The sequence below is a fragment of the Carcharhinus amblyrhynchos genome, chromosome 8 (genome assembly GCF_965287045.1).
Source record: "Carcharhinus amblyrhynchos chromosome 8, sCarAmb.v2.hapA, whole genome shotgun sequence".
In the NCBI taxonomy this organism is placed as follows: Eukaryota; Metazoa; Chordata; class Chondrichthyes; order Carcharhiniformes; family Carcharhinidae; genus Carcharhinus; species Carcharhinus amblyrhynchos.
Window position 1 is genome coordinate 111135864 of NC_137331.1, and position 27488 is coordinate 111163351.

A 27488-nucleotide genomic window follows, 5' to 3' on the forward strand; every position below is an offset into this window, starting at 1 on the left:
GTCGGATTGGGTCCTCCAGGCGGCTTCGCAGTGGTATGTGGGATACTGGAGGAGTCTGGTCGGGTCTTCCAGGCCGAGGATTGTTGTTGGCGGAAGGGAAGAGGCGGCGGTAGCGAGGCCGATGGATCGGACAGCCGGACCCAAGAGGCGAGGGCCCGGCGGCGGCGGCCTGAACTCCAACTCCCGGTCGCTTTCGGCCAACAGCTTGCCGGCCGGCGGGGCCTCTCCGAAGCCGAGCCCTGCCAGTTCCCGCCGCAGGAGGCAGCCGCCCCGGCCGGCCGACTACAAGCTGCAGGTCATCATCATCGGCAGCCGGGGAGTGGGGAAGACCAGCCTGATGGAGCGCTTCACCGACGACACCTTCAGCGAGGCCTGCAAATCCACCGTGGGTAGGTGTGGGGAAGGAGGGGGAGGAAGCACCCAATACTCAAACACCCCCCCCCCCCCCCCCCCACACACACACACACCCAGCACACTGGGACACCCAGTGTCCAGATTTCCAACACACTGGGGCACCCAGTTCCAGACCTTCTTTCCCCCACCTAGCACACTGGGATATTCAGTGTCCAGATCCCCACCCAACACCCTGGGATACCCAGTATCCAGATTTCCTCCTTTACTCAACACACTGGGACACCCAATGTCCAGATCTCTCTCTCCTGATTCCCCCCCCCCCACCAACCTAACACATTGGGACACCAAATGTCCAGAATCTTCCACATACTGGGACACCCAGTGCCCAGAATCCCCCACCCTGTGGTATCAATGTCCAGATTCCCCCACCCCTCCCAAATATTCTGGAGCACCCATGGTCCATGATCTCGCCACTGATACAGGTCATCCATTGTATGGGATCTCCCCAACCTCATCCTGGGAACTGTGTTCAAGAGCAACCCTCATCCCTCCCCCAGGCCACCTAGTGTTTACCAACCTTCCCCCTCCCCCCTTTCAGCATGGAAGGGGCAAGGTGGTGGGTATCCCAGTGTCCAGGGATACCTGGTACTGGAGACTGGGTGCTTTGTTTATCTTTTTTATATTAAAGCCAGCACAACATTTCAAAGTATAAACAGAAAATGCTGGATTGACTGGGCAGGTCTGACAGCTGTTGTGGTGAGACAGAAACACAGTTAACGTTTTGAGTCCATTAACCCTTGAACCCCACACACTGTCAGTGTCTGCAAACAACATTTTAAGCCCCAGCAGCAGTGATGTGCCACAGAAGAAGAATCAACAATTTCCTTTTAGTTTGGGTTTTTTTCTCTCTGTGGTGTCAAAGACATTGATATGGCCACATTTGGAATACTGTGTACCGTTCTGGTCACCCAATTAAAAAAGGATATTATTAAACTAGAAAAAGTGAAGAGGAGATTTACTAGGATGCTACCGGGACTTGATGGTTTGAGTTATGTGGAGAGGCTGGATAGACTGGGACTTTTTTCTCTGGAGCATTGAAGGCTGAGGGGTGATCTCATACAGGTCTATAAGATCATGAGGGGCACAGATCAGCTTGATAGTCGATATCTTTTCCCAGATACAGGGGAGTCTAAAACTAGAGGGCATAGGTTTAAGGGGAGAAATACAAAAGTGTCCAGAGGGGCAGTTGTTTCACACAGAGAGTGATGAGCCTGTGGAATAAGCTGCCAGAGGTAGTAGTAGAAGTGGGTACAATTTTGTCTTTGAAAAAGCTTATAGACAGTTATATGGGTAATATGGGCAATTGGGACTAGCTTAGGGGTTTAAAAAAAGGATGGCATGGATAAGTTGGGCCAAAGGGCCCGTTTCCATGCTGTAAACCTCTGAATCTAAGCTGCCAGGGAAGGTGGGATTAAAGCAGAATGGCATGTCCTCTTTGCTTCTCTAATAGCATCTACTGAGGCCTCAACTGGATTTCCTCACTACCTTCCCTCTTTTAAAACACCCCTTATAACCTACCTCTTTGATCAAGCAATCTCATGATGTAGCTCGATGTCAAGTTCAGTTTGGTAATGCTTCTTTAAAATGCCTTGGGACGTTTACTTTGTTAAACGTGCTATATGAGTGTTGCTGAATCTGTTTCCTGACACCCATGTATACTAAAGCATCTGTCCACATTAATGTGAAGTTATAAACATGTTTAGATCCGAGTAATCTGGAATGTGAATAATTGCCATGATTTTATTGCATTTCATTCATGCACTCTTGAATATATTTGGATAAATATTTTTGAGTCAATTACTAATTTTGAGATATGGGAGTTCTGTCGCTTATAGAACAGAACATTACAGTGCAGTACAGGCCCTTCGGGCCTCGATGTTGCACCAACTAGTGGAACCAATCTAATGACCTTCTAACCTAAACTATTCTAATGTTATCCATATGCCTATCCACTGACCATTTGAATGCCCTTAAAGTTGGCGAGTCCACAACTGCTGCAGGCAGGGCATTCCATGCCCTTACTACCTTCTGAGTAAAGAACCTACCTCTGACATCCGTCCTGTAATTACCACCCCTTAATTTAAAGCTATATCCCCTTGTGTTAGCCATCACCATCCGAGGAAAAAAGCTCTCACTATCCACCCGATCCAACCCTCTGATCAGCTTGTATGCCTCAATTAGATCACCTCTCAACCTTCTTCTTTCTAACGAAAACAACCTCAAGTCCCTCAGCCTTTCCTCATAAGACCTTCCCACCATACCAGGCAACATCCTGGTAAACCACCTCTGCACCCTTTCCAATGCCTGCACATCCTTCTTATAATGCGGCGACCAGAACTGTACGCAATACTCCAAGTGCGGCCGCACCAGACTTTTGTACAGTTGCAACGTGACCTCACGGCTCCGAAATGCAATCCCTTTACCAATAAAAGCTAACACACCGTACGCCTTCTTAACAACCTTATCAACCTGGGTGCCAACTTTCAGGGATCTATGCACGTGTACACCGAGATCTCGCTGCTCGTCGACACTACCAAGAGTCCTTCCATTAGCCCTATATTCTGTACTCCTGTTACTCTTACCAAAGTGAATCACCTCACACTTTTCCGCATTAAACTCCATTTGCCACCTCTCGGCCCAGCTCTGCAGCTTATCTGCGTCCCTCTGCAAACTGTAACATCCATCCTCACTGTCTACAACTCCTACCCACCGCTTCTATATTCCCCACATATAAAGGATAGTCACAGAATTGACTGTGAATGGATTATCTTTGACTACTTGGTGAAAAGTTCAAAGGCACAAAACCGCAAGTGCAAAAAACCTGAGATAAATAATAGAATCATAGAATTCCTACAGTGCAGAAGGAGGCCATTCAGTCCATCGAGTCTGCTCTGACTACAATCCCACCCAGCCCATATCTCCATAATCCTACCTATTAAGTCTACCAATCTCCTGACACTAAGGGGAATTTTAGCATGGCCAATGCACCTAACCTGTACATCTTTGGACTGTGGGAGGAAACCAGAGCTCTGAGGAAACCCACGCAAACACGGACAGAATGTGCAAACTCCACGTGGACAGTGACCCAAGCCAGGAATCGAACCCAGGTCCCTGGTGCTGTAAGGTAACAGTGCTAACCAAAAAACTGGAAATGCTCTGCACAACAGCACAGTGGTTAGCACTGCTGCCTCTCAGCGCCAGGGACCCGGGTTCCATTCCCGGCTTAGGTCACTCTCTGTGGGGAGTCTGTGCGTTCTCGCTGGGTCTGCGGGGATTTCCTTCAGGTGTATTCCTCCCTCGGTCTGAAAGACGTGCTGGTTAGGTGCATTGGCCTTGCTAAATCCTCCTTCCTGTACTTCTACAGGCACCAGAGTGTGGTGAGTAGGGGATTTTCACAGTAATTTCATTGTGTTGTTAATGTAAGCCTACTTGTGACACTAATAAATAAACTTTAAACCAGTCTGGCAGCGTCCAAGATAACATTTTGTGTGGGTGATCCTTCATCGGATACTTCTAATACTTCTGTTAACATTGATGAAATGTTCGCTTGGAGTAATCAAACCAGTGACCAAAAATGGGGATAATGAATTCAACTTGGAAACCATACTTCTCTGTGAACAGTTTAGACAAGTTAACGTCGATTGATTTTACTCTTTGGAACTTCAGGAATTGGGGAATAGTGTGCATGAAGGGAAAAAAGGAGCAAGAGAATGAGAATTGAAGGCTAAGCGTGGTTTTAGTTTTGCAAGTCTGAAGTTCCAAGACTGTTATTAGATTTGTATTGGAAATTAATTTACCTAAATGAAGTTAGACCGTCCAATTCTTCTTTGTAGACCAGTGATGTTTCTTATTGACAACAGTTGGAGCCTCTGCAAAGGACTGAGTGTGGAATCAGAAGCTGCTCTGGGTATTTGGAAGCAATGTGCACTGATTTGCACAGTACAACTTATTGCACCCTCTCAGTGTCAAGTGCTATGATGAGGCAGCTGTTTATTCAAGTAGCTCAAGCTAGGGCTGCAATTCCAACGATTGATGGGCCCATCTGTGCGATAGAAGTGATTTCTCAGCTCAAGCTTCCTTTGTTTTGTCGTAATAGTGGCTCAGATTCAGGCTGCTTTGTCAGTCATCATCCAGGGCCACCGAACTTCAGCTACTCGGATCATCTGATTTCCGGAGCTGGTTGAAACTCGGGAAACCAACAAATCTGTATGGCATGGAGTAAGGCTGTATATCTATTTCAGACTCCACCTCTGGAATAGCAGCAGTGGTGCTCCACTAATCACTGCTATATCTGATTATGTATTGTAAGAAGTCTCACAACACCAGGTTAAAGTTCAATACGTTTATTTGGAATCACGAGCTTTCAGAGTACTGCTCCTTAATCAGGTGAGTGAACATTTAATCAGGATTCGCCTGATGAAGGAGCAGCGCTCCAAAAGCTTGTGATTCCAAATAAACCTGTTAGACTTTAACTTGGTGTTAATGTGACCTCTTATTGGGCCCATCTCAGTCCGATGCTGGCATCTTCACATCATGATTATGTATTGGGGATGGGTCTTGTTCTGGGCTTTGCACAGAGCTGGAGCTCAACAGTCAAGTAAAAATTGAAACTGTTGAATCCCTAATCTCCCACCCACCTGCACTTATAGATGTTAGTATAAAATCCAGTGAATCCAGTGTTGGAAAGTTATTTGACCAATGAGATTGCTGGTGCAAATTTACACGGTCGCATATTAGCCACTGAGATTGTTGAGAAATGGATGCTCTGACATTGGGTAGAAAAAGAAGTCTCATGTCTAGTATATGATGGTTGCATTAGAATATTTACAGCTTCCACCTACAATATCTCAGTGTAATTAAATGTAATGAGTGAAGTTGCACATCTGCTATTCAGTGTAACAGATTGAACGGCACTGATTAATCCTGAAGGATGAGGTATGTTGGATCTGCTCCGACTCCACAAGTCAAATTCTGCTCAGTGTCACAAACACTCGACACTGATTTCATTTTTGGAAGAGGCTGAAGCCTTCTAGGCACTGAAATCATTGATTTGATTTATTATTGTCACATGTATTAACATACAGTGAAAGGTATTTTCTTGCGCGGTGTACAGATAAAGCATACCGTTCATAGAGAAGGAAACGAGAGAGTGCCGAATGTAGTGTAGAAATCATCAGAAATGTGAGAGATGTTAAATATAATCATATTATTGTGAAAAATGCAATTTTTAAAAATTGGTTAACACTGGCAATTTAGTCGTTTGATTTGTTTGGCTGGGGAAAGGGATGAATAATGCAAAGGTAGATGCATTTCCCCTCAGTAAAGATTTGTGAAATACTCAGCAGGTCAGGCAGCATCTTGGGAGAGAAAAATTAGAGTTTAAAAATGTCAGGTCAGTGACCTTTCACCAAAACTGTCAGAAGTTAGAAATGTGATAGGTTGTAATCATAGAAACCCTACAGTGAGAAAGAGGCCACTTGGCCCATCGAGTCTGCACTGACCACAATCCCACCCAGGCCTTACCTCCATATCTACCCGCTAATCCTTCTCACCTACACATCTCAGGACACTAAGGGGCAATTTAGCATGGCCAATCAACTTAACCTACGCATTTTTGGACTGTGGGAGGAAACCGGAGCACCCGGAGGAAACCCATGCAGACACGAGGAGAATATGTAAACTCCACACAGATAGTGACCCAAGCCAGGAATTGAACCCAGGTCCCTGCAGCTGTGAAGCAGCAGTGCTGACCACTGTGTCGTCCCACGCTAAGCAGGTACTGAGGTATGGCAGGAGGGTGGGATGGTTGGTGGGTGTCAGAGACAAAAAAGGTGGAAAACAAATGATGAAATTAGAAAAGGGATGATGGTGTGAGCAAAATTGAATAGTGAAAGAACAAATTAAAAAAAAACAATTTAAGTTCCATCGACTGCTATGATGTGAACCCATGTGCCCAGGGTGTTTAGGTTGGGCCTCTGAATTATTAGTCCAGTAATATTGCCACCATCGTCTCCCCCATATTTAAATAACATGAATACAGTTATGTTTGGTGTTTGTTGCCCCAAACTCCTAATTGCAAGAAGATTGTTCCTGAGTGTAATGAGAATAAGAAACAGAAAATAGGCTTAAATGGCAGGTTTCTGGTTGGCAGGATGTGATTGAGTGGGTTTGCCACTGCTGGGGCCTCAACTTTTTATGTTGATCCTTTCATCCAAGTCATTTATTGTTAAATTTGCAAATGAGACAAAATAACTTGTGAAGAGGACATAAGGGCGTTACAAAGGATATTGACGGGCTTAAGAGAGTGGGAAACAATCTGGCAAGTATAATGTGAAATTGTCTATTTTGTCAGGAATAATAAGAAAAGAAGTATATTATCTATATGGTAAGAGATCGCAGCGTTCTGAGGTGAAGAGAGATATGTGTCGTAGTGCATGAATCACAAAAGGCAAGTCAGCAGGTACAGCAAGATTTGAAGAAAGCTAATGGAGTATTATTGTTTATTGTAAGGGGGAACTGATTACAAAAGTAGGGAGGCTATACTTCAATTATGCAGAGTATTGGTAAGGCAGCATCTGGAGTATTGTGTACAGTATTAGCCTTATTTAAGGGAAGGATGTGAATGTGTTGAAAACAATTCAGAGAAAGTTTACTCAACTAATACCTGGATTCTCTAATGGAAAAAGGTTGGACAGACAAGATTTTTACCTGCTGGAGTTTAGAAGAGTAAGAGGCAACTTGATTGAATCCCTAAGATCTTGAGGAGTCTTGGCAGGGTAGATGTTTTCTCTTGTGGAAGAACCTAGAACTCAGAGGTCACTGTTTAAAAGTAAGGTGCTGCTTTAAGGCAGAGGTAGATGGATACTTGATAAGCAAGAGGTGAAAGGTTATTGGGGGAAGCAAGAGGTTACAATCAAATGAGCCATGATCTTGTTGAACAGCAGAACAGGCTTAAGGGGCTGAATGGTCTACTCCTAATTTGTAGGATTCCACTGTAGTTGCAAATTCATTGCCTTGTATTTCAGCAAAATCTCCAGTGTTTCAATAAACCTTTCCATGTGAGAGAATTAAATATACAGACAAATGGCATCTTAAAGTACAAACTGTTGAAGTCCATCTTGAAAATGTCTTTATTTAAGATTGTGGTTCTTCGTTCAGAATTTCCTCAAGAACGGAAATTTAGTTTGTCCAATCCCTCTAACGTTTGAAGCACCGCTATTAAATTGCTTCCCTCAATCTTCTAAATGCCAGCCAGCTTTATGACACCTGCACCATAACATGAGCATTTAAGCCCTGGTATATTCTGCTGAATCTTCTAAGTCCAACATATCTTTTACGGAGATTCAGATTCCTGAGCAGGAATCTTGTCTCTTCCCCACCCTTTCCACCAACTGATTACAGCTGTGTCTGGAACCGTTGCCATTTTTTGGAATATTTGGCATTTTGCTTCTGCATACACTTGGCTTTTTGGAAAGTAGCTTTACTTTATCAGCTATAATTAGAACCAAATATATAGAACAACCTGATTGTTTTTACTTTATATCAAGCTAAAAACATCTACAATGTTCCATTTTTCTCTTTGCCTTTTTGTTTTAAGCGTTAGGGCTAATTGAAAATTCTTTAAAAGAGCTTTTCCAATTTTCCCAAAGCTGCTGTATATATGTTGTCTTTTATAAATCTGGTCTGTAGTTCACAGCCTTGATTTGATGGTGTGTTTGTTCTCCCACCTGAAGACTAGAAAAATGGGGATTTAGTTGTACCAATTTGGTGAGATATATGTAGAATAGTGTGTGTATAAAATCAATCTGTAGGTCATACTGTGCACAGAACATTGACAAATTTGGGCAAATTTAATTCCACTCCTTTCATTTCACCTGTGTCTTTTAAACTGGGTCGTTCATTTTTTTTGCTACTACTTGTACTTCTTGCAGCTAGCAGGCTTTTAGCTACAGGATGCGGAGGAGAGAAATAAGTTAATGGAGAGAACGAAGCCCTTTTTGCTGAGTGTGTGGTCAATACCAGATGTTTAGTCCCATTGGTGACATTCTCCAGGCATTTAACATTTGAGGCCCACCTTATTGGAGATTTCATAGCCTCCAGTTGAGCCTACACGTAGCTGCAGTTGAATAACCCTGGGATGGGAGCAGCAGTGGTGAGTGTGCTTTAAGTGCCACCCTCCTCAGACCGAAGCCTGGTCAGATCAGACTGAAGTAAAGCAGGCTATATAAAAGAATTGAGTATAGAGATGCTATTGGGGAAATCAAATGAATGAAAGAAAATGTGACTGTTTGACAGCCGAAAATGATGAGGAAACCATTGCTTGTGTGTGCTGAAGTCAGTGCTGCATCCTGTAATACGAATGAGATGAGCAAATTTGCGGCACTGAAATTGGTTGCGTGTTGGTGGGATTCCACAGAACTTAAAGCTTCAACTTTCAAACCACCTTTCTGGATGCGAAAGAAGGTTGGAGGAAAAAAAGAAGATCCTTTGCACTGTTCATTCTCCAAACTGGTTGTGATTAATGCTACAGAATAGTGTGCAATTTGGTGTTATCACTTGGTAAATGTATTTCACTGCTAGCTGTTTTGGTCTTGCTGTCAAATTGGCCATGCCATTTAACACAGTAATTGGCTGTGCTGTATCAGACAGCAAATATTTTATTTGCACCTTTGGTTTGCAGTGATTGGCTTCCTTAAATAAGGCACGTAAGGAAATATGTTCGGAATGTGGGCAATGCTAACCAGGCCATGTTGCTCATCCCTATTTTCTCTTGAAAAGATGGTGCTAGACCTGAACAGTGACGGACCTTATGGTGCTCCCTCATTGGTATTTGATGAATTTTAGAATTTTAACTATAGTAAAGGAATGATACTATAATTACGGTATGTGATTTAGAAAATAACTTGTGGATCATGATGTTCCTGTGACATTGGCCCTGTTGTCCATTTTGGTGAGTTGCCATAGTTCATCCTGGAGATTGGGGGGTGTGAGGTTCAGTAGCAGAGGAGCAAATCTTTTTTTTTGATTTGATAATAAATCAAATCCTATCCCCGTAACCCCACGTGTTTACCCTGCTAATGTTCCTTAGTATGGCTAATCAACGTAGCCCGCACATCTTTAGAGTGTGGAAGAAAATCAGAGCACCCGGAGGAAACCTGTGCAGACACGAGGAGTATGTACAAACTCCACGCAATACCAGAGGTCAGAATTGAACCCAGGTCCCTAGTGTTGTAAGGCAGCCACGCTAACCACTGTGCCGGTGGTATCTGTGTCGATATGTGCGATTTTCTTGGTTTGTGGTTTGGTGGTAACCTGGTGTTGTGAGACTTACTGTAACCACTGTGCTGTCCTTGTTGTCAAAGCATTGCAGAGCCAAATAATGAGAACAGGTAGTCTCCGCTCTGCTCTTGATATTGTTAAACGTCAGGATGTTGATGTTGATTTTATGCAGATGATGCTGTGCTCAGGAATTCCTGCAGAAATATTCTGATGAATAACCACAACCTTCGTTCTGTGTTGGTTTGGTTTTGATCACTTCCGGTTTTGTGTTTTGTTAGTGTTGCAAGTAGGCTTACATCAACAACACAACAACATTATTGTGAAAATCCCCTAGTCGCTGCACTCCAGCACCTGTTTGGGTACACTGAGGTAGAATATAGTATGGCCAATGCACCTAACCAGCATGTCTTTCGCACTGTGGGAGGAAACCGGAGCACCCGGAGAAAACCCAAGCAGACAAGGGGAGAATGTGTAGAATTCACACAGACAGTGACCCAAGCTGGGAATTGAACCCAGCTCTGTGGCACGGAGGCAGAATGCTAACCACCCTGTACCACTGTGCCATGAACCTCAGTTTCTTACGTTTCTTGGTGCCACTTTTGGTTAAATTTGACTTTATTCATTAATGGGACATGGGTGTCAATGGCAAGTCCATGACTTGTTGCCATCTCTAATGGGCTTGAAGTGAGTCTGAGAGGGCAGTGAGCAGTCAGTTGCATTTTTTTTGAGGGTCTGGAGTCGCATGTAGGCCAGGCCAAGCAAGTATTGCAAATATCCTTCCCTAAAAAGCCTGATAGGTTTTTATGACAGTCAATGATCGTTTCGTGGTCACCATTACTGAGACCAGCTTCATATTTCAGATTTATTAATTGAATTTAAATTCCACCAAGGCATTGAACCTATGACCTGGAGCATTAGCTTGGGCTTTTGGATTATTAGTCCAATGACACTATACCATTACATGACCTCAACATCTGCACCTGCTGTATGTAGACATGATAAATGTGGGTCAAGTTGGTCTAAAGGACAAGTGACTAAAATAAGAGGAAAAAAAGACATGATTTTTATTTTTACTGGTGATAAAAGTGGCTAAAAGCCAGCAGGCAGTGAGGATTTAGCTGTATACTGTGAAAATTAAATTTGGATTCTATATCCAAAATTTAAAGTGAATGCAAGACTTTAGCTAAATCACCCACACAGACAGCAGCAAGTTATGCAGTGCCTTGCGAGAAGTTTACTTCAGTAAAAAGGTGATGACGGAGTTCCCTGATTTTGTCCATAACTGACTTTTATAACATATCCTGGTCCGCTCAGGCTCTGTGTATTTTAATTTATGCACGAGTATTTCAGTTGTAAACTTAAGGTCCCATACTAGTGTAACTGATATGTTACCAACATTTTTTATTGTGTAATATTATACTCTAATATAGAATGCATGCATTTCATCCACCTGTACATCGAATGCATAAAGTTACAATATTGCTCCTCGTGTGTTGGGTGGCTTAACTTGCTCCATCCTTCCCAGTTATTTGCTTTCACAGAATGCTATGTATCCTGTTGGAAATGGTAACTTGTTTGCCTTTTTGCTTTTGAATTCGATCTTGTATTTGCTTTTGCTTCTTATTCCTCCTTTTCCTTTTACTGTATTTTGTCTATAGGTGTTGATTTTAAAATCAAAACAGTAGAACTAAGAGGGAAGAAAATTAGATTACAAATCTGGTAAGTGACCTACGCGTTTCCAGCCATTGACTTGTCCATTCCTCTTCCATTACGCCTCACTGATGAAACTTCTCTTCCAACCTCATTCTTGGCATTGGCTGGTTTTCTACCTCTGATGAGAGCTCATGCAGTAATGTTTTGAGGCATTATATCATCTGATACAGCCCTAAAGTGTTGAGACCAATTGGAATGCAGCATATTGTGCACCAACTTTTAAAATTTAAGAAAAGAACACTGACTGAAGATGGATTTTGACTTCTATTGTATTTATTGACAGAATTCTTCCACAACTGTAGTAAATAGTTTAAAGATTAACCCAGATTTTAAAACAGGCTTTATTTCCCCTTCTCCAGACTGCTTCACACTGGCTATATTTATGCCATCTTAAAAGATCTGTGGCAAGGAAATAGCAAAAGTGTCCTGGACAGTGTTGTGTTCTGTTCACATTCTTATCATTCCTTTATCACGTGCCCTCAGCAATCATTTCGCGCTGTACCTCTGCCTCAGCAGTAACATCTCCAGTCTGGGTACTTTGTTTTCAAGCCCTATTGACTGCACCTCGAATCAGCCATAGCAAAGCTAATCCAGTAGACCACCTCTTTTTTTGACCCCCAGGTGAATGGTGAAATATTTCCTATGTTTCATCCCTTTGTTGCAGACGAAAGAGAAAAGGTTATCATGACTTTCTTTATAGCAGAAACTGTGCTTCCTGTCTGTGCAACATATGGTATTTCTACCTGAGCAGTCTAAGCAGAAACAAGTATAAGTAGTGTGAGAATATAAGGGAGCACCTTAACATTTAAAATTGTGTTCAGTTAGTGTTAGTTCTTCCTACTAATTCAAATAATGTCTTTATTCCTTTTATTGAACTGTAACAGTCTTAATTAAAAAGTCACGTAACTCAGATTATTGAATAAATCAGTTTTTGTGGGCAAAGAATTACTTCTGTTTGTCAGGAGTAAACTATATTCAGAAATAAGAATTTGCAAACAATGAAAGGTAAGAATTACCTTGATAGTCTCTGAAGAGTCTTAAACCACCTGTGCCAATGTTGAGTGTTCCAGTCTTTGGTCTTATTTAACATAAACTTGCAGGATGGCTGCTACTGTGTGTACTAATACATGGTGCATAGGATTCCAGTCTTCCAAATTACATCTGGCTGCCATACTACCCTGTCAGTGAGAATGAGTAATGCAGATATTCTGGCAGATAAAAGTCTGTGTGACACGTGGTTTGTTGTCAGTTGTCTTTGTTGTCATGGACTCTTCTGAACAGTTATAAAAAGCTTACTAACACTCAGCCCACCCCCAACACGTCCCAGCAGGACCTTGGCTTTGGATTGCTGCGTCACTCTTGAGATTCCTTATTCATCCATAGTCTTCAGTTAACAGTAGTCTAATTTCTAACTGTCTGTGTGTTCTCATTCCTCATCTGTGTGACTCTTAAGATCTGGCTGCAAGAGGCTGGCAAATAATAACACTGTATCTACGGGAGCTTAAGGAGGTAAAATGTACTACTTTATTCAAGCTGTGTTGTGCATTTGATGATACTGACCACTTGTGTTTATCCTTCTGCCCCATCCAGGTCAAATAAGGTTATTGAACCTAATACAACTCTTTGCATTTACCTGTCAAGCTAAACAAAATAATATAAAAGAACAGCATTGAAGCCTTTTTTATAAGTTAAGCACCATTGGCCATCGCTGCTGCAGTGATTCACCCAGAGAAACATGTGCTTAAAATAATCTGCGGCAATGTTTTATATCATTTAGCAGCTGATAAATGTTGAAGGCTGAATATTTGGATGAAGAACTGTTCTGACTAAATGACTTTAATAAACCAGAAATCTTGTGAATCCTAACACTGAGGATTATGAGAACCTCTATTGCAGAGTTCTGGACGAGTGACATGACTGCAGAACTCAAATGTTTTGATTAGGGTGGTGGCATGGGATAAATGAACCAACTGGACAACGTACCAGAATGGATGTATTTCTCTGATACTCCCAACTATGAATATTCTTGATTTTGTTTTAATCACTTTTTTTCTCCAGGGATACTGCAGGGCAGGAGAGGTTCAACAGCATTACTTCAGCATACTACAGAAGTGCCAAGGGAATTATATTAGTGTATGACATTACAAAAAAAGAGACTTTTGACGATGTACCAAAATGGATGAAAATGATCGACAAGGTAATGAAGATTTGCAGTTTGGCTCATTCTTCATGTCGTTAGTTCAAATTATTTAAATGAATGAAAAGAATTTTAGACTCAGAATCTCTGCATTAGAGAAGGAGGTCACTTGGCCCATCATGTCTGCAGTGACTTTCCAAAAGAGCATCTTAACCAGCCCTACCCCTCACCTCTATCCTATTACTATAACCCCACATGTTTACCACAGCTAATCCTCCAACCTAACCATCTTGGGACACTAAGGGGAATTTAGCATGGCCAATCCACCTAATCTGCACATCTTTGGACTGTGGGAGGAAACTGGAGCACCCAGAGGAAACCCACACAGACACAGGGAGAATGTGCCAATTCTATACAGTTCCCCAAGACCGGAATGGTTCCTCGGTGGTGTGAGGCAGCAAAGTTAAGCACTACCACCATGCTGCCACATTTTGAGCTTCTTTAAATGTCTATTATTTGCTGTACTAAGTCAATAGACCTGAATTTCCAAGATTAATGGTAAAATTTCAAGACTTGTACTGCCTCTCAATCCTGTTTTCCTTGATTTTAGTTGGTATTTTAATCAAAATAGCTGAGCAGTGACTTTTAAATCCAGGTTGGCAAAAAATTGTCCTCTAAGTGGACTTTAATTGCAACTTTACCCATGTTTTTATGATGGAATCACAGTTTACGTTTGCCAAAAGGTCTGGGTAACATTTGCTGCCTGATGTAATGCCTCTTTTTCTAACACAATGACTGGTGCACTAAAAACCCTAACCATCATAACCAAAGAGGATTACTAAATTGAGGGCACTGCTATGAGTCACCAAGGAGGAAGGCTTGTGTGTGATTTTTGACATAAGGTTTGGGTATGTAGAAGTTGTCTCACATTTTGATTTCTTATTTTTGTTTTATCCCCTGCCCTCCCTGCCTGAATGTCTTCACAAAAAAAAACTTGCGAACATGTGGTCTCGCACTTATCAGAATAACAAGAGAAAGAGCAGCAAATGATTCGGGCTCAAAGCAACTGCCCCCTAAATGATTACATTTGAAATAATCAGAATGTTGTTAGAATGGTATTGTATCACTTGCAGACATGGAATTGTAATCTCTGCACAATGCCAGGGCATCCACTGTCTATTTTTATGTGCAGAGTAATTGTTCACCCAACCTTCATGGAGAAACTTGGTATTTGCAAACGTATGATATTTTTATTTACCGTAATGATCATCATTGTGTGCTTCAGCCAGGTGAAATTGCTGTTAGGTCAGGAAAAATTGGCAGGTTTCTATGTTAAATTTTCTGCAACGACAAATATTTATGTAATGCCTTTCAATTGTAATGACCAAACGCTTCACAGGAACATTATCAAAAACTATGACACTGAGCCTCATTAGATATTAAGCTAGATGACCAAAGGCTCAGTCAAAGTGAGAGTTTTCAGGAGTATCTTAAAGGAGTAATGTGAGGTAAGGAGTGGGAGAGTTGTTAGAAGGGTACTCTGAGCTTGGAGCTGAGGTGACTGAAGGCAAGGCCACCAAAAATGGATCAATTAAAATTGGGGATGTACACGAAGCCAAAATTTAGGGGATCACGTATATCTTGGAGAGTTGTGGGGATGGAGGAGATTCCAGAGATGGGGAGGGGTGATACCATGGAGGGATTTGTTGAAAACTTTAAAATCAAGGTGGTGTTTGGCTGAGAACCAATATAGGTCAGCGAGCACAGGGATGATAGGAGCATAGAACTTTCTGAAGGTTAAGTCATGGGCAGCAGAGTTTTGGACAACCTCAAGTTGGGAGACCAGCCAGGAGGGCACTAGAGTTGTCAAATCTAGAGGTAACATGAGCATGAATGAGGATTTTAGCAGCAAATAAACTGAGGCAGGTATAATCAGGCAGTGTTACAGAGATGAAAAGATGTGGTCATATTGATGGCATGAATATTAGATAGCAAGCTTGACTCACGACCAACTGAGACTAAGATTGTGAACAGACTGCAGAGAGTGGGATAGAGACAGCTGAGGAATGGAGTTTGGAACAGAAACCAAAGGCAACAGCTTCAGTCTCCCCAATATTTAGTGAAAGGGGGTTTTTGTTCATCTAATGCTGGATGCGTTCATTAGTCTTCAGTTCCTTTTACAAAATCGGACTTTCATCCTGAGAGTTGGGCTAAGGTTTGTTCTTGTTTAGAACAATTATGCACAGTACCCAGTGCAGTAGACGATAACCAAAATAATACTAGGCTCTGTGGTAGCACTTTGGTACCTGCATTCAAAGAATTTGGATTCAACTCCACTTCAAGATATGAGCACATTACTAAGGCTGATACTGCAGTGCAATACCAAATGATGGTGTATTGCCAGAAGTGCCATTATTTGGATGAGATGTCGAACTGAGGCTCCTTCTCATTTGGGGGTTGATTGTGGGGGGGGCAGGGGGTTGGGGGTCTATTCAGTTCTTTTTTGAAGATCAGCAGTTCTTCCAATGTCCTGACCAATGTTGATTCCTTAATCAAAATAAAGTTTTCAAGTTTATTTATTAGTGTAGGCTTACATTAACTTTGCAGTGAAGTTACTATGAAAATCCCCCAGTCACCCAAAAGGTGTAACTGCTCGTTTATGTTTTACTGTATAGAAATCGGCTGCCAGTTTTGTCTACATTTGAGAGTTGCTGAGGTGAAATAACCAGAGTATGATAGTTTAGCGACTCTGTTACTAGACTAGTAATCCAGAGGCCTGGACTAATGATCCAGTGACATGAGTTCAAATTCCAGCATTGCATCTCAGGAATGTAAATTCAATTAATTAAGTAGAAAGCTGCAATAGGGAGGAAAACTACCAGAATGTCCCAAAACTCTATCTGGTTCACCAATATCCTTTGGGGGAAGAAAATCTGTTGTCCTTATCCAGTTGCTGATTTTAGACCCACAACAAAGCCATTGACTCTTAACTGTTTGAAATTGCCAAGAAGCTATTCGATCGCCTCAAGTGATGGGCGCTAAATGCTGGGCTTACCAGTGATGTCCACATCCTATAATTATAAAATAGAAACAAATAATGAATTGGATGTAATGTATTTTGGGAGTTCCTCAGGACAGGTACAATAAAAATGTCTTTTTTGTCATAGATTGTGCTGGCTAGGCCAGCATTTATTCTTGCCCATTCCTAATTGCTCTTAAGGCAGTGTTAGTGAGCTACTGCCTTGACCTGCTGCACACTAAAGTGTAGGTACATCCACAGTGTTATTTGTGGGGGGGGGGGGGGGGGGCAGTTCCATGATTTTGACCCAGTGATACTGAAGGAATAATGATTATAGTTCCAGTCTGGATGGTGTTTGGCTTGAGGTGAGCTTGCAGGTGGCTCCATGCATTTGCTGTTCTTACCCTAGATGGTCATGATTGCATGTTTGAATGGTGATGTCAAAGTAGCCTTGATGAGTTGCTGCAACGTATCTTGTAGGTGGAACACAGTGCGTGGATGTTGGAGGTGGTGTTTGAGGAGGCAATCGAGCAGCTGCTTTGTGCTGGATGCCTTTCTTTGGGACAAGTTTATTTGGTTAAGGAAACTAAAATGGAATGGACAAAATAAAACCAGATTATTTTTAGCTTATGGGAGTGGTCACTGGTTTTTGAGTGCACAAGTAGATGTGCCAAGTCAAAGTTGGTGACTTTCATACGCTGGTTTATGTTTTGTTCGTCTTGTATTCATTTTACACACAATTACTGAAGCTGAACAACAAAATATCTCGAGTCTATCTACCCATTCAGTTTATTTGTACAGCCCTTGTATGTATTCCATCACTTTACTCCAAACAAATATTCATTTTCTTGTTTTGTGTTGCACAGTATGCTTCAGAAGATGCAGAGCTACTATTAGTGGGAAATAAGTTAGACTGTGAAGTTGACCGAGCGATCTCTCGACAGCAGGGAGAAAAGGTAAGAAACAATCCTAAAATGTGACTCACTGTCATGATATGGGACTTCCCAGAGTAATGCTGGTCGGAAAGTCCTTTGTTTAAAACTCTTGCTCAAACTCTAACCACAGGGAATTAATCCTAATGTTTACCATTGCCATGGAAAATAAGATGCTCGATGGTAAGAGTACACAGCGAGATCGCAAGATAATTATAGATGAGGACAGTGAGTTGGCCTTTTTTCTTGCAGAGAGATTCAGTTGTTAAAACATGCTTGAAATTTCAACTCCGTTACACTTCTTGTGTGTGCCTGCTGTACATTGATCACACTTAGTGAGAAGTAGAATTTCCAAACTTTGTCTTGAATCTATCTTTATCTCAAATCTGTGCACTCTTATTCACAGATTTTAATATTTTGAACTAATCTTTTTCATTCCTTTACCTATTTTATATGCCTCATGATCTCACTTTTGGTATACATTATCCAATTTGACCATTACTGCTTCTAACTTGATTTCTACTGGACTGACACTTTTCAGCTGAAAGGGCCAATGGTCCCCTAGGATCCCAGGATCATAGATGCCAGTCTTCAGCCAATTCGAGTTACTCCACGTGGTATCAAGAAACATTTGAAGGCTTTAGATACTGCAAAGGTTATGGTCCCTGACAATCTGATAGTAAGACCGAAGACTTGTCCTCCAAAGCTAGTAGCTGTTCCAAAACAGCTGCAACACTGACATCTATCCAGCAATGTGGGAAACTGCCCATGCATGTCATCTGTACAAAAAATCCAATCCAGCCAATTATCCCCCTGGATTGAGATTTTTTGGTACCAGGATGACATGCATGTGGCAAGTATCCCACATTGCTGGATAGATTGATCCAGTGATGACCAACGCTGTTTTGGAACAGACTGACTGGCTTTGGGTGGACAAGTCCTTCAGGGACCGGATGGAATGCATCCGAGGGTTCTGAAAGAAATGGCAGAAGTGATAGTGGATGCCTTGGTGGTTATTTTCCAGACGTCGCTGGATTCCGGGGAAGTGCCGGAAGATTGGAAAACGGCTAATGTTACGCCGTTGTTTAAGAAGGGTGCCAGGCAAAAGGCAGGGAATTATAGGCCGGTTAGTTTAACGTCTGTTGTAGGTAAAATGTTAGAATCCGTCATCAAGGAGGAAATAGCGAGGCATCTTGAGGGGAATTGCTTGATAGAGCAGACGGAGCACGGTTTCGTTAAAGGGAAGTCGTGTCTGACAAATTTAGTGGAGATCTATGAGGATGTGTCTAGGGCGGTGGATAAAGGAGAGCCGGTGGATGTGGTCTGTCTTGATTTTCAGAAGGCGTTTGACAAGGTACCTCAAGAGGTTATTGCAGAAGGTCAGGGGACATGGAGTTGGGGGTAGGGTGTTAGCGTGGATAGAGGATTGGTTGTCAAATAGGAGGCAGAGAGTGGGGGTCAATGGGTGCTATTCGGATTGGCGGTTGGTGACTAGTGGAGTGCCCCAGGGGTCGGTGCTGGGGCCTCAGCTATTTACCATTTATATAGATGATCTGGAGGAGGGAACCGAGTGTATGGTGTCGAAATTTGCTGATGACACCAAGATTGGTGGAACGGCAAATTGTGCGGAGGGTGTGGAGAGTCTGCAGAAGGATCTAGATAGGCTGGGTGAATGGGCCAGGAACTGGCAAATGGAATTTAATGTTGGCAAGTGTGAGGTGGTCCACTTTGGTAGGAATAATGGTAGGAAGGATTATTACTTACGTGGAGAAAAACTGCAGCAGGCGACGGTGCAGAGGGACCTCGGAGTCCTTGTGCATGAGTCGCAAAAACCCAGCTTGCAGGTGCAGCAGGTGGTCAGGAAGGCAAATGGGATGCTGGCCTTCATAGCGAGGGGGATTGAATATAAAAGTAGGGAGGTCTTGCTGCGGCTGTATAGGGCATTGGTGAGGCCGCAGCTGGAGTACTGTGTGCAGTTTTGGGCGCCGTACTTACGCAAGGATATTTTGGCCTTGGAGGGAGTGCAGAGGAGGTTTACTAGGCTGATGCCGGAGTTGAGGGGGTTGAGCTATGAGGAGAGGCTGAATAAACTAGGCTTGTACTCATTAGAGTTTAGAAGAATGAGGGGAGATCTCATTGAGACATATAAGATGATGAATGGGATGGATAGGATAGAGGTGGAGAGACTCTTCCCGCTCAGAAAGGACAGTAGGATTAGGGGGCACAGCCTCAAGATAAAGGGGGGGGGGGCGGTTTAGAACGGAGTTGAGGAAGAACTTCTTCACTCAAAGGGTGGTGAATCTCTGGAATTCTCTGCCCGTTGAAGTGGTGGAGGCTGCCTCGCTAAATATTTTTAAGACGCGGCCTGATGGGCTTTTGATAAGAGAGGGGATTAAGGGTTATGGGGAGAGGGCGGGAATGTGGAACTGAGCCACGACAGATCAGCCATGATCTTATTGAATGGTGGGGCAGGCTCGAAGGGCTAGATGGCCTACTCCTGCTCCTATTTCTTATGTTATGTTCTAATTCAAAAGCAGAAAATGCTGGAAAATCTCAGCAGGTCTGACAGCATCTGTGGGGAGAGAATACAGTATGTTCAGTTTTTTGCTTTTATTTCAGTTTGAATTCTGCTTGGACTACATGGCTCTGGACTGCATTGCAGTCTTGATCAAAGCATGGACAAAAGAGCTGTCTTCCAGGGGTGAGAGCATGTGCCCTTGATATCAAAGCAACATTTGACCGATTGTGGCATCAAGGAGACAGAACAAAAATCAGGGGGGAAACGCTCCACTAGTTGGAGCTACACCTAGCCCAAAGGAAGACAGTTCTCGATCAATCATCTGAGTCCCAGGACATTGCAGCAGGAGTTCCTCAGAGCAGCGTCCCATGTTAGAATGTGGATAACTGGCCAGTAAAGGATGGAACATTGGAGCATTTATGTGTTTACACCTTATATACCTATTTACAGAGAGAGAGATTATACAATTGGGCTGTAACTTCGGAACTCCCCAGTGTTATATTGGGGGGGGGGTTAACTCCAAAAATAAACTGAGGAATCCCCTCCTGATATCCCAGGATATGATTTATGTGGCAGTTGTCCAGAAGTGCAAACTTTCCCTGGGCAGTTGCCCTGCAATGGGAGCCATTTTGGATTGTATCCAATGAGGTTGAATCAATAGTTTCCCCAGAAGAAACCTGAAAAATTAAAACTACTTCTGGGTAACTATAGTACAGTCACAGTCCCAACCTGAGGCTTCAGAGCCAACCCACGGCCTCCGAGTCCTCCAGACCCTTGTCTCCACCACCCCACACACACACCACCACCCTGGCACTGTGGTGGCAGTGCAAACCAACGTGCCACTCATTTTCAATTTCATTCACAACTCCTCAAATGATTTGGGAGGAGATAGTGGCATAGTGATAATGTCACAGGCCAATAATACCGAGGCTCAGGCGACTGCTCTGGGGACATGAGTTCAGATCCCAATGTGACAGCTGATGCAATTTAAATTCAATAAATCCGGAATTTCAACAGTAGTCATGAGACGATTATTGTAAAAGCCCATTTGGTTCACTGATGTCCTTCAGAGAAATAAATCTGCTGACTTTACCATGTGTACCTCTGACATGATCCAATGACCAGGCACTTAACTGGACCAGTCATGTAAATACTGTGGCTACAAGTGCAGGTCAGAGGCTGGCAATTTTGTGGGGAATAAGAACTACGAAAACAGAAGCAACAGGCACACAGTTGTTGAACAAAGAACATATGGTTGCAGCAGACTTTCCAAAGCCCACACTGCTGATTACATCAAACTCACTAAAAGACATCGTAAAAACATTTTTCATAGATGCTACTACAACATTCTAACACCTTTTCTCTCTCTTATCCCCCAGTCCACCCTGAAATTTCAATCCCCCATCAGAATAGAAGTACAGTGAAAGTAAAATTTCAACTATACGTCACTCAGGAGCTTTTTGATTGCGTTGTAATTTATGCAGTACTGCTGGTGATTCCACCACCACTGGTGGATCTTGTGTCAGTTGATCTTGATCTTTAGACATTGAAGATGATGGAGAATCTATGCCTGAATGTTCCTCATCCACTCCCACAGTAAAGTCTTGTGCAACAGGAACCACTTCCTGGTGAATGTCCACAACAGCTTTGCTTTCTATCAAATTATCTGAAACTTGCTGACTCGGTTATAACATCATCTTGATGCATGTGAGCAACTCTTCTGTTGTGCAGTTTCAGTAAGAATTATTCCCAATAACCATTTCTGGTTGCTAGCAAAGCTCCTGATATAAGTGTGATAATCCATTTTGAACTGTCACCTTTGCATGGTAGCTATGCCTCTCCTTTTGCCTACTCTTGTCTCCTGCCCACTTTGCTCTGAGATCTGGATGAAGCAAATCTAGGTGAGACTTCAATCTTCTACCCAACAATCATTCAGCTGGAGAGATCCCTGTTGTTGACTGTTGTGTGATACGATACTGGAACAAGAATCTTGAGAGCCTGGTTCCCAAGTATCACCTGCCCTTCTCTTCGATCCCTCTTTCAAAATTTGAACTGCTTGCTCAACCAAAACCATTTGAAGCTGGATGTAATGGCGTGGTACACATGTGGCGGAAACTGTTCTTTTGCATAAATTATTGAAACAAATCATTTGAAAACATAGTGCCATCATCCTAAACGAGATGATCTGGTAATCCATGGGTTGCAAGCACTTGATGCAGCTTCTCTTGTAAGAGGAGCTGTAATGTTACTCGTGATGTCATTCTAACCACTTAAGAGTATGCTGTAGAAAAACAAAAAACGTATGATTCATGAAAGGTCTTGCAATAGCCACGTGAAGTCTGAATTATGGTCGATCAGGTCACTCCAAGGATGAAGTAATGCCAGTGGCACCATCTTCTAGTTTATCTGACGCTCAGAATAGAATTTCACCCTATTCTCCGAGTTTCGATCCATATTGGGCCACCAAACTTATAATTTGGTTAGACGTTTCATTCAAGAGGCACCTGGATGATCCTCTTGAATTTCATCCATGACTTGTGAATGACCAGGGGATGGAACGGTAATTCTCAACCCCTATAGTATGCAACTGTTCTGCACACTTAACTCATCTTTGCACTTCATATAAAGTTTCAACCCATCATCTTCTAGAACAGCAGGCCATCCCTGCATCAGAATTCTCTTGATTTTAAAATAGAATAGGATCTTTACCCTTCCACTGCTTAATCTGTGTAGCATTCATTGGGGAAAATGCAAGTCTCTCGAGTAAAAAAAATTGTCATTAGAGGAAACAATACCTCAGGTGGCATATCCCATAAAGAGAGATGACTCAATGTGTCTGCATTCACATTGTCCTTCCCTGCCTTGTACACAATATTGTACTGTAAGTTGACAGTGTATGGACTCAAAGCTGGATTCTCCCAAGATTTGTATCCTTGCCACATCTTGGGACATTCTTAATTTAAAAGAAAAATGAACTTCTGGCTACAGATGCCTTGCTAAACATCTTTAATCTTTTGTTTCCTTAGTTTGCCCTTCAGGTGACTGGGATGCGTTTCTGTGAAGCCAGCGCAAAAGACAACTATAACGTCAGTGAGATTTTTTTGAAGCTTGTGGATGATATCTTAAATAAGGCAAGTTCATTTAATTGAAGGACAAAAGATTTAGAACAACAGTGTCTACTGTAACACTGCTGTGATCTTTATATATGGTTCAGAGCAATTGAGTTCATTGGGCTCAGAATGCTGCATTTTAAAGATCAGTCCATAAGTGGCGTATATGTTTTAATTAATTGCAATGTGGGTCTAAAGTATTATCATTCCAACTGGTTAGTGTTCTTGTACATAGAATCATAGAACCCTACAGTGCAGAAAGAGGCCCTTCAGCCCATCGAGTCTGCACCGACCACAATCCCACCCAGGCCCTACCCCCATATCCCAACATATTTTACCCGCTAATCCCTCTAACCTAAGCATCTTAGGACACTAAGGGGCAACCTTACAATGGCCAATCAACCTAAGGTGCAGATCTTTGGACTGTGGAGGAAACTGGAGCACCTGGAGGAAACCCATGCAGACACGAGGAGAATGTGCAAACTCCACACAGACAGTGACCCAAGCCGGGAATCGAACCCGAGTCCCTGGAGCTGTGAAGCAGCAGTGCTAACCACTGTGCTACCGTGCCGCCCAACTTCATGGCAGCAGCTTCAAAGCATTCATACAAAATACTAAAAATAGGATGCTATAAATTTTCAGCACGTCGGGCAACATCTACAATAAAGAACAAACAAAATTACAGCAGAGGAACAGGCCCTTTGGCCCTCCAAGCCTGTACTGACCATGCTAGCCATCTGAATTAAAACCCCCTATCCTTCTGGGGAACCATATCCCTCTATTCCCTTCCTACTCATGTATTTGTCCAGATGTCCCTTAAAACTTAATATTGTATTTGCTTCCACTTCCTCCCCCAGCAGCGAGTTCCAGGCTCCCACCACTCTCTGTGGAGAGAGAAGTGAGTTAATGTTTCAGATTGACCGCCTTTAATTGCCTGTACAAAACATTAGAAATGTAATGCTTACTGAATAAGTGGAGGCAGGAAAAGAGGGAGAGGAAGAAAGAACTAAGGGGAAGGTTGGTGATGGGGTGGAAGGCAGAAGCAGTTAAATGACAGAAGGGATGGGCTCCAAGACAATGTGCTAGGACAAGTAAAAAAACAAAAGATTGGTCCAGAACGCAGATGGGCAGGCCTCTTAAATGGTAGGTCACACCTGGGTTTGACCATAAAGACTCAAGAAACAACATTTTGGGTACAACTAAGCATCATGATAATTGGTGTGGTCAAGGGTCCTATCCATCAAGGATAGAAATCTGCAATTGAGAAATAAGGATTTTGTATCAGTCTGTTCTTGATTTTATCTTTTTATTGAATGTTTCTTACTTTTCCTTCCACTTTCAAAGAAATATGATCTGATGGATGATGCATGAGGATGTTGACTGTTCGTAGTTGGTATTGCTGTCATGCATTGCCCAGTGATATATAGTGCTAGCAATTTATTTCCTAGCAAACTGAGCAAATGAACACCAAAATCATAGGTTAGCCTTGACGAAATACTGACTTCCAATTTTAACAACAGCCTATCCAATCTCAGGACTGCCCCCTCTCGGTAGCAAGTGTTCTCACATGCTGGGCTAGATGGACATCCTGCACCATTGGGAAATGACCTGTGGCTAAATTTGCTGTAACACAACAGACCAAGTGTAATCCTCTCCAATTTGTTTATCAATGTGTTCCACAACACCAGCTGCCTTGCAGCCAGTGTTTATGCTTCACGTGAACATCCTCCTACTTGTCTTTCTTTAGCCCTGACAGTAAAGCCTTCTAAATGTTTTTCTCCTGTGTTTATCTAAGTTTTCTTTAAATGTGTCTGTCTTTCTGTGCTGGAACATTCTAGAATACTGAACAGTACCTTGGAAAATTACAAAGAAATGATTAAGCATTAGAGGATTGTTTATTATTGTGTAAAGTTTGTTTTCTTTTTCTGAAGTGTGCTTGAGCTTTTTGCCTGGGATTCTCTCATGACTGATTTTGAAAAGTGTTATTTTTGTTTCCACCCTAATTTTCAGATGCCCGATGTACCCAGGCGCGAATTATCGAATAGCATCCTATCACTGCAACCGGAGCCCGAAATTCCTCCGGAACTGCCACCGCTTCGACCGCACGTTCGCTGCTGCTGACCAGCACTTCTCTGCTCCCCACGCCATAATATGCTCATACCCATGTCTGTGCGTCGCTGCGATACAATCAGCCTCGCCGTTGTCATCGTTGCACTTTGTAGGAATGATCAGAGGAGCTCAGACTAACTTTGTCTATGTGTGAGATTTTAAAATGGTATAGGATCAAATGACACTGTTCAGAATAACTGCACATGGTTTTTTTTAAAATATCCTCTGATCTCTGGCAAAGTTGATGTTTTCTATTCTAGTACTGTATTTATTGTTGGCGTGCAGTACCACGTGTTTCTAATGAGTTTGAAAGGGAGTTTTTTTGGTACTCTTTTTAAAAAATCAGTCCGCAGAAAATGGCTGTCTAATAAATAGTGCAAGACTGCCGTTTCCCCACAGTACGGCACTTTAAAACACTACTCTCCTGAATACTGCAAGATATGCACGTTACAAAGGAACTAATAAAGCAGATTTGGTATATATTTTTGGAGGAGCGAATCCCATTAGGTACACGGTTTTGGTTGAGTGCATTTGTGTGTTGGTGCAGAGACTGCTATATGCACTTCTTCCTCCCTCAGCCTTCAAGTGTTGGGAACTAAAAGGTAACACACTAAATTGCGACTCTAGTCGCTCAGAAAAGCACAGTGTACACCATTTCTATCATGAAGGAGTTGTCCCTGATCTGCTGCAAAGAATGACGAATGCACAGTGGCAGACAAAGATCATGCAATTTGAATCTTTTTGTTTCAAAGACATAACATTATATATAATGGTAGGAGCAAAAGTTCCTGCCTTAGCACTCATCAAAAAGTTGACTGTTAAGAAACACTATTCGTGCTCACTTTGGAAGCACTAAAGCTAGGGGTGATGTGGGCTAAGATTTTAGATGGGTATTTTATTATGTATATGAAATTTCAAGTGGGCATTTTATAGAAGTTGCCTTATTAAGATCAAATGTTTAAATTTTGGTCTGTTCAGAACCGTTTTGATTGTGCAAATGACTGCACCTCACACTTGCATTATAACAGTGAGCAGCACTCCCTCATAATGTTGTTGAGTTTCGATTTCAGGTGCCAAGCACATTGTAAAATGGGTGCGTTTTTAATTGAAAAGAAAACCCACTTCAGACATGGCTCGTAATACGAGCAACAAAGTAGCTTCCGTACCCAGTATTGCAGATTATTGTAGAAATATGTCAAATAAGAGTACAGTATTCATTGTTTATATTAATGGTCAAGGAAGTAATTTTGATAACTTAAAGAACATTGTGTATCGTTGAACCCACAACAGGACAGATTCACTTTGCACCTACACGGCTGTTGATTCCAGATTGTGCTCGAAGACATTGCTTTATGTGGAGTATGAAGTAGGTCTTCCAACCCATTAGTGCATGTGTTATTTAAAAAGTGAAGTCTGTCTCTTTTGTTGGTGTAGCTGAATTTATTTGATGGATTAAAATGTAAGCATGGTATGTAAAATTGTGACCTATTAAACTATATATACCTAAAACTAAGCAGTTGCATTTTAATTCCTAAACAAAGCAATATTGACAGTGATCTAATCCACAGAGGAATATGGAAATTGCAGATAAGGTACGTTAGTGCCTTAGTTCTGCAGTGTCTTCACATCTTTATATAAGAATGCAACTCTTGTGCATGTGGGGAGATGTATGGTTTTCACAGCTGTACAGATGAGCGTTGTTCAGTGTCATTCCTTGATTTTCTAACTGGTTCTAACCGCTGCAACCTGGTTTGTTTTGACATTATTGTCACGTGTTGGGATACAGTGAAAAGTATTGTTTCTTGCGCGCTATACAAATCATATCATTCATAGAATGCAAAGGAGAGAAGGAAAGGAGAGAGTGCAAAATATAGTGTTAGAATCATAGCTAGGGTGTAGAAAAAGATCAATATATGATAGGTCCATCAAAAATTTAATGGTAGCAGGGGAGAAGTTGTTCTTGAGTTGCTACGTGTTCTCAGACTTATGTATCTTTTTCCTGACAGAAGAAGGTGGAAGAGAGTACGTCCAGGGTCCTTGGTTATGCTGGCTGTTTTTTCGAGGGCAGTGGGAAATGTAGAGGGAGTCAGTGGATGGGAGGCTGGCTTGCATGATGGATTGGGCTATGTATGCCATCTACACAGATACTTAGTTATTACCTGTGATTAACAGCTATATTGTATATGTGTTTTCTCAAGAAAAGCTTCAGCAAAAGTGGAAGAATTTTTATTGACCTTAATTTTAGGCATCATTAAAT

The 27488-nt window shown here is 42.3% G+C and overlaps 1 protein-coding gene across 1 annotated transcript; it reads left to right on the forward strand.

Moving 5' to 3' along the window:
- On the forward strand, positions 1-26740 carry rab12 (RAB12, member RAS oncogene family). The gene is given in 7 exon segments (XM_080194646.1): positions 1-108; positions 111-389; positions 11352-11412; positions 13465-13603; positions 17429-17518; positions 23039-23143; positions 25133-26740. Coding segments are annotated over 7 exon segments (858 nt in total). The 5' UTR covers positions 1-35; the 3' UTR covers positions 25244-26740.
- The last annotated feature ends 748 nt before the right edge of the window (positions 26741-27488 follow it).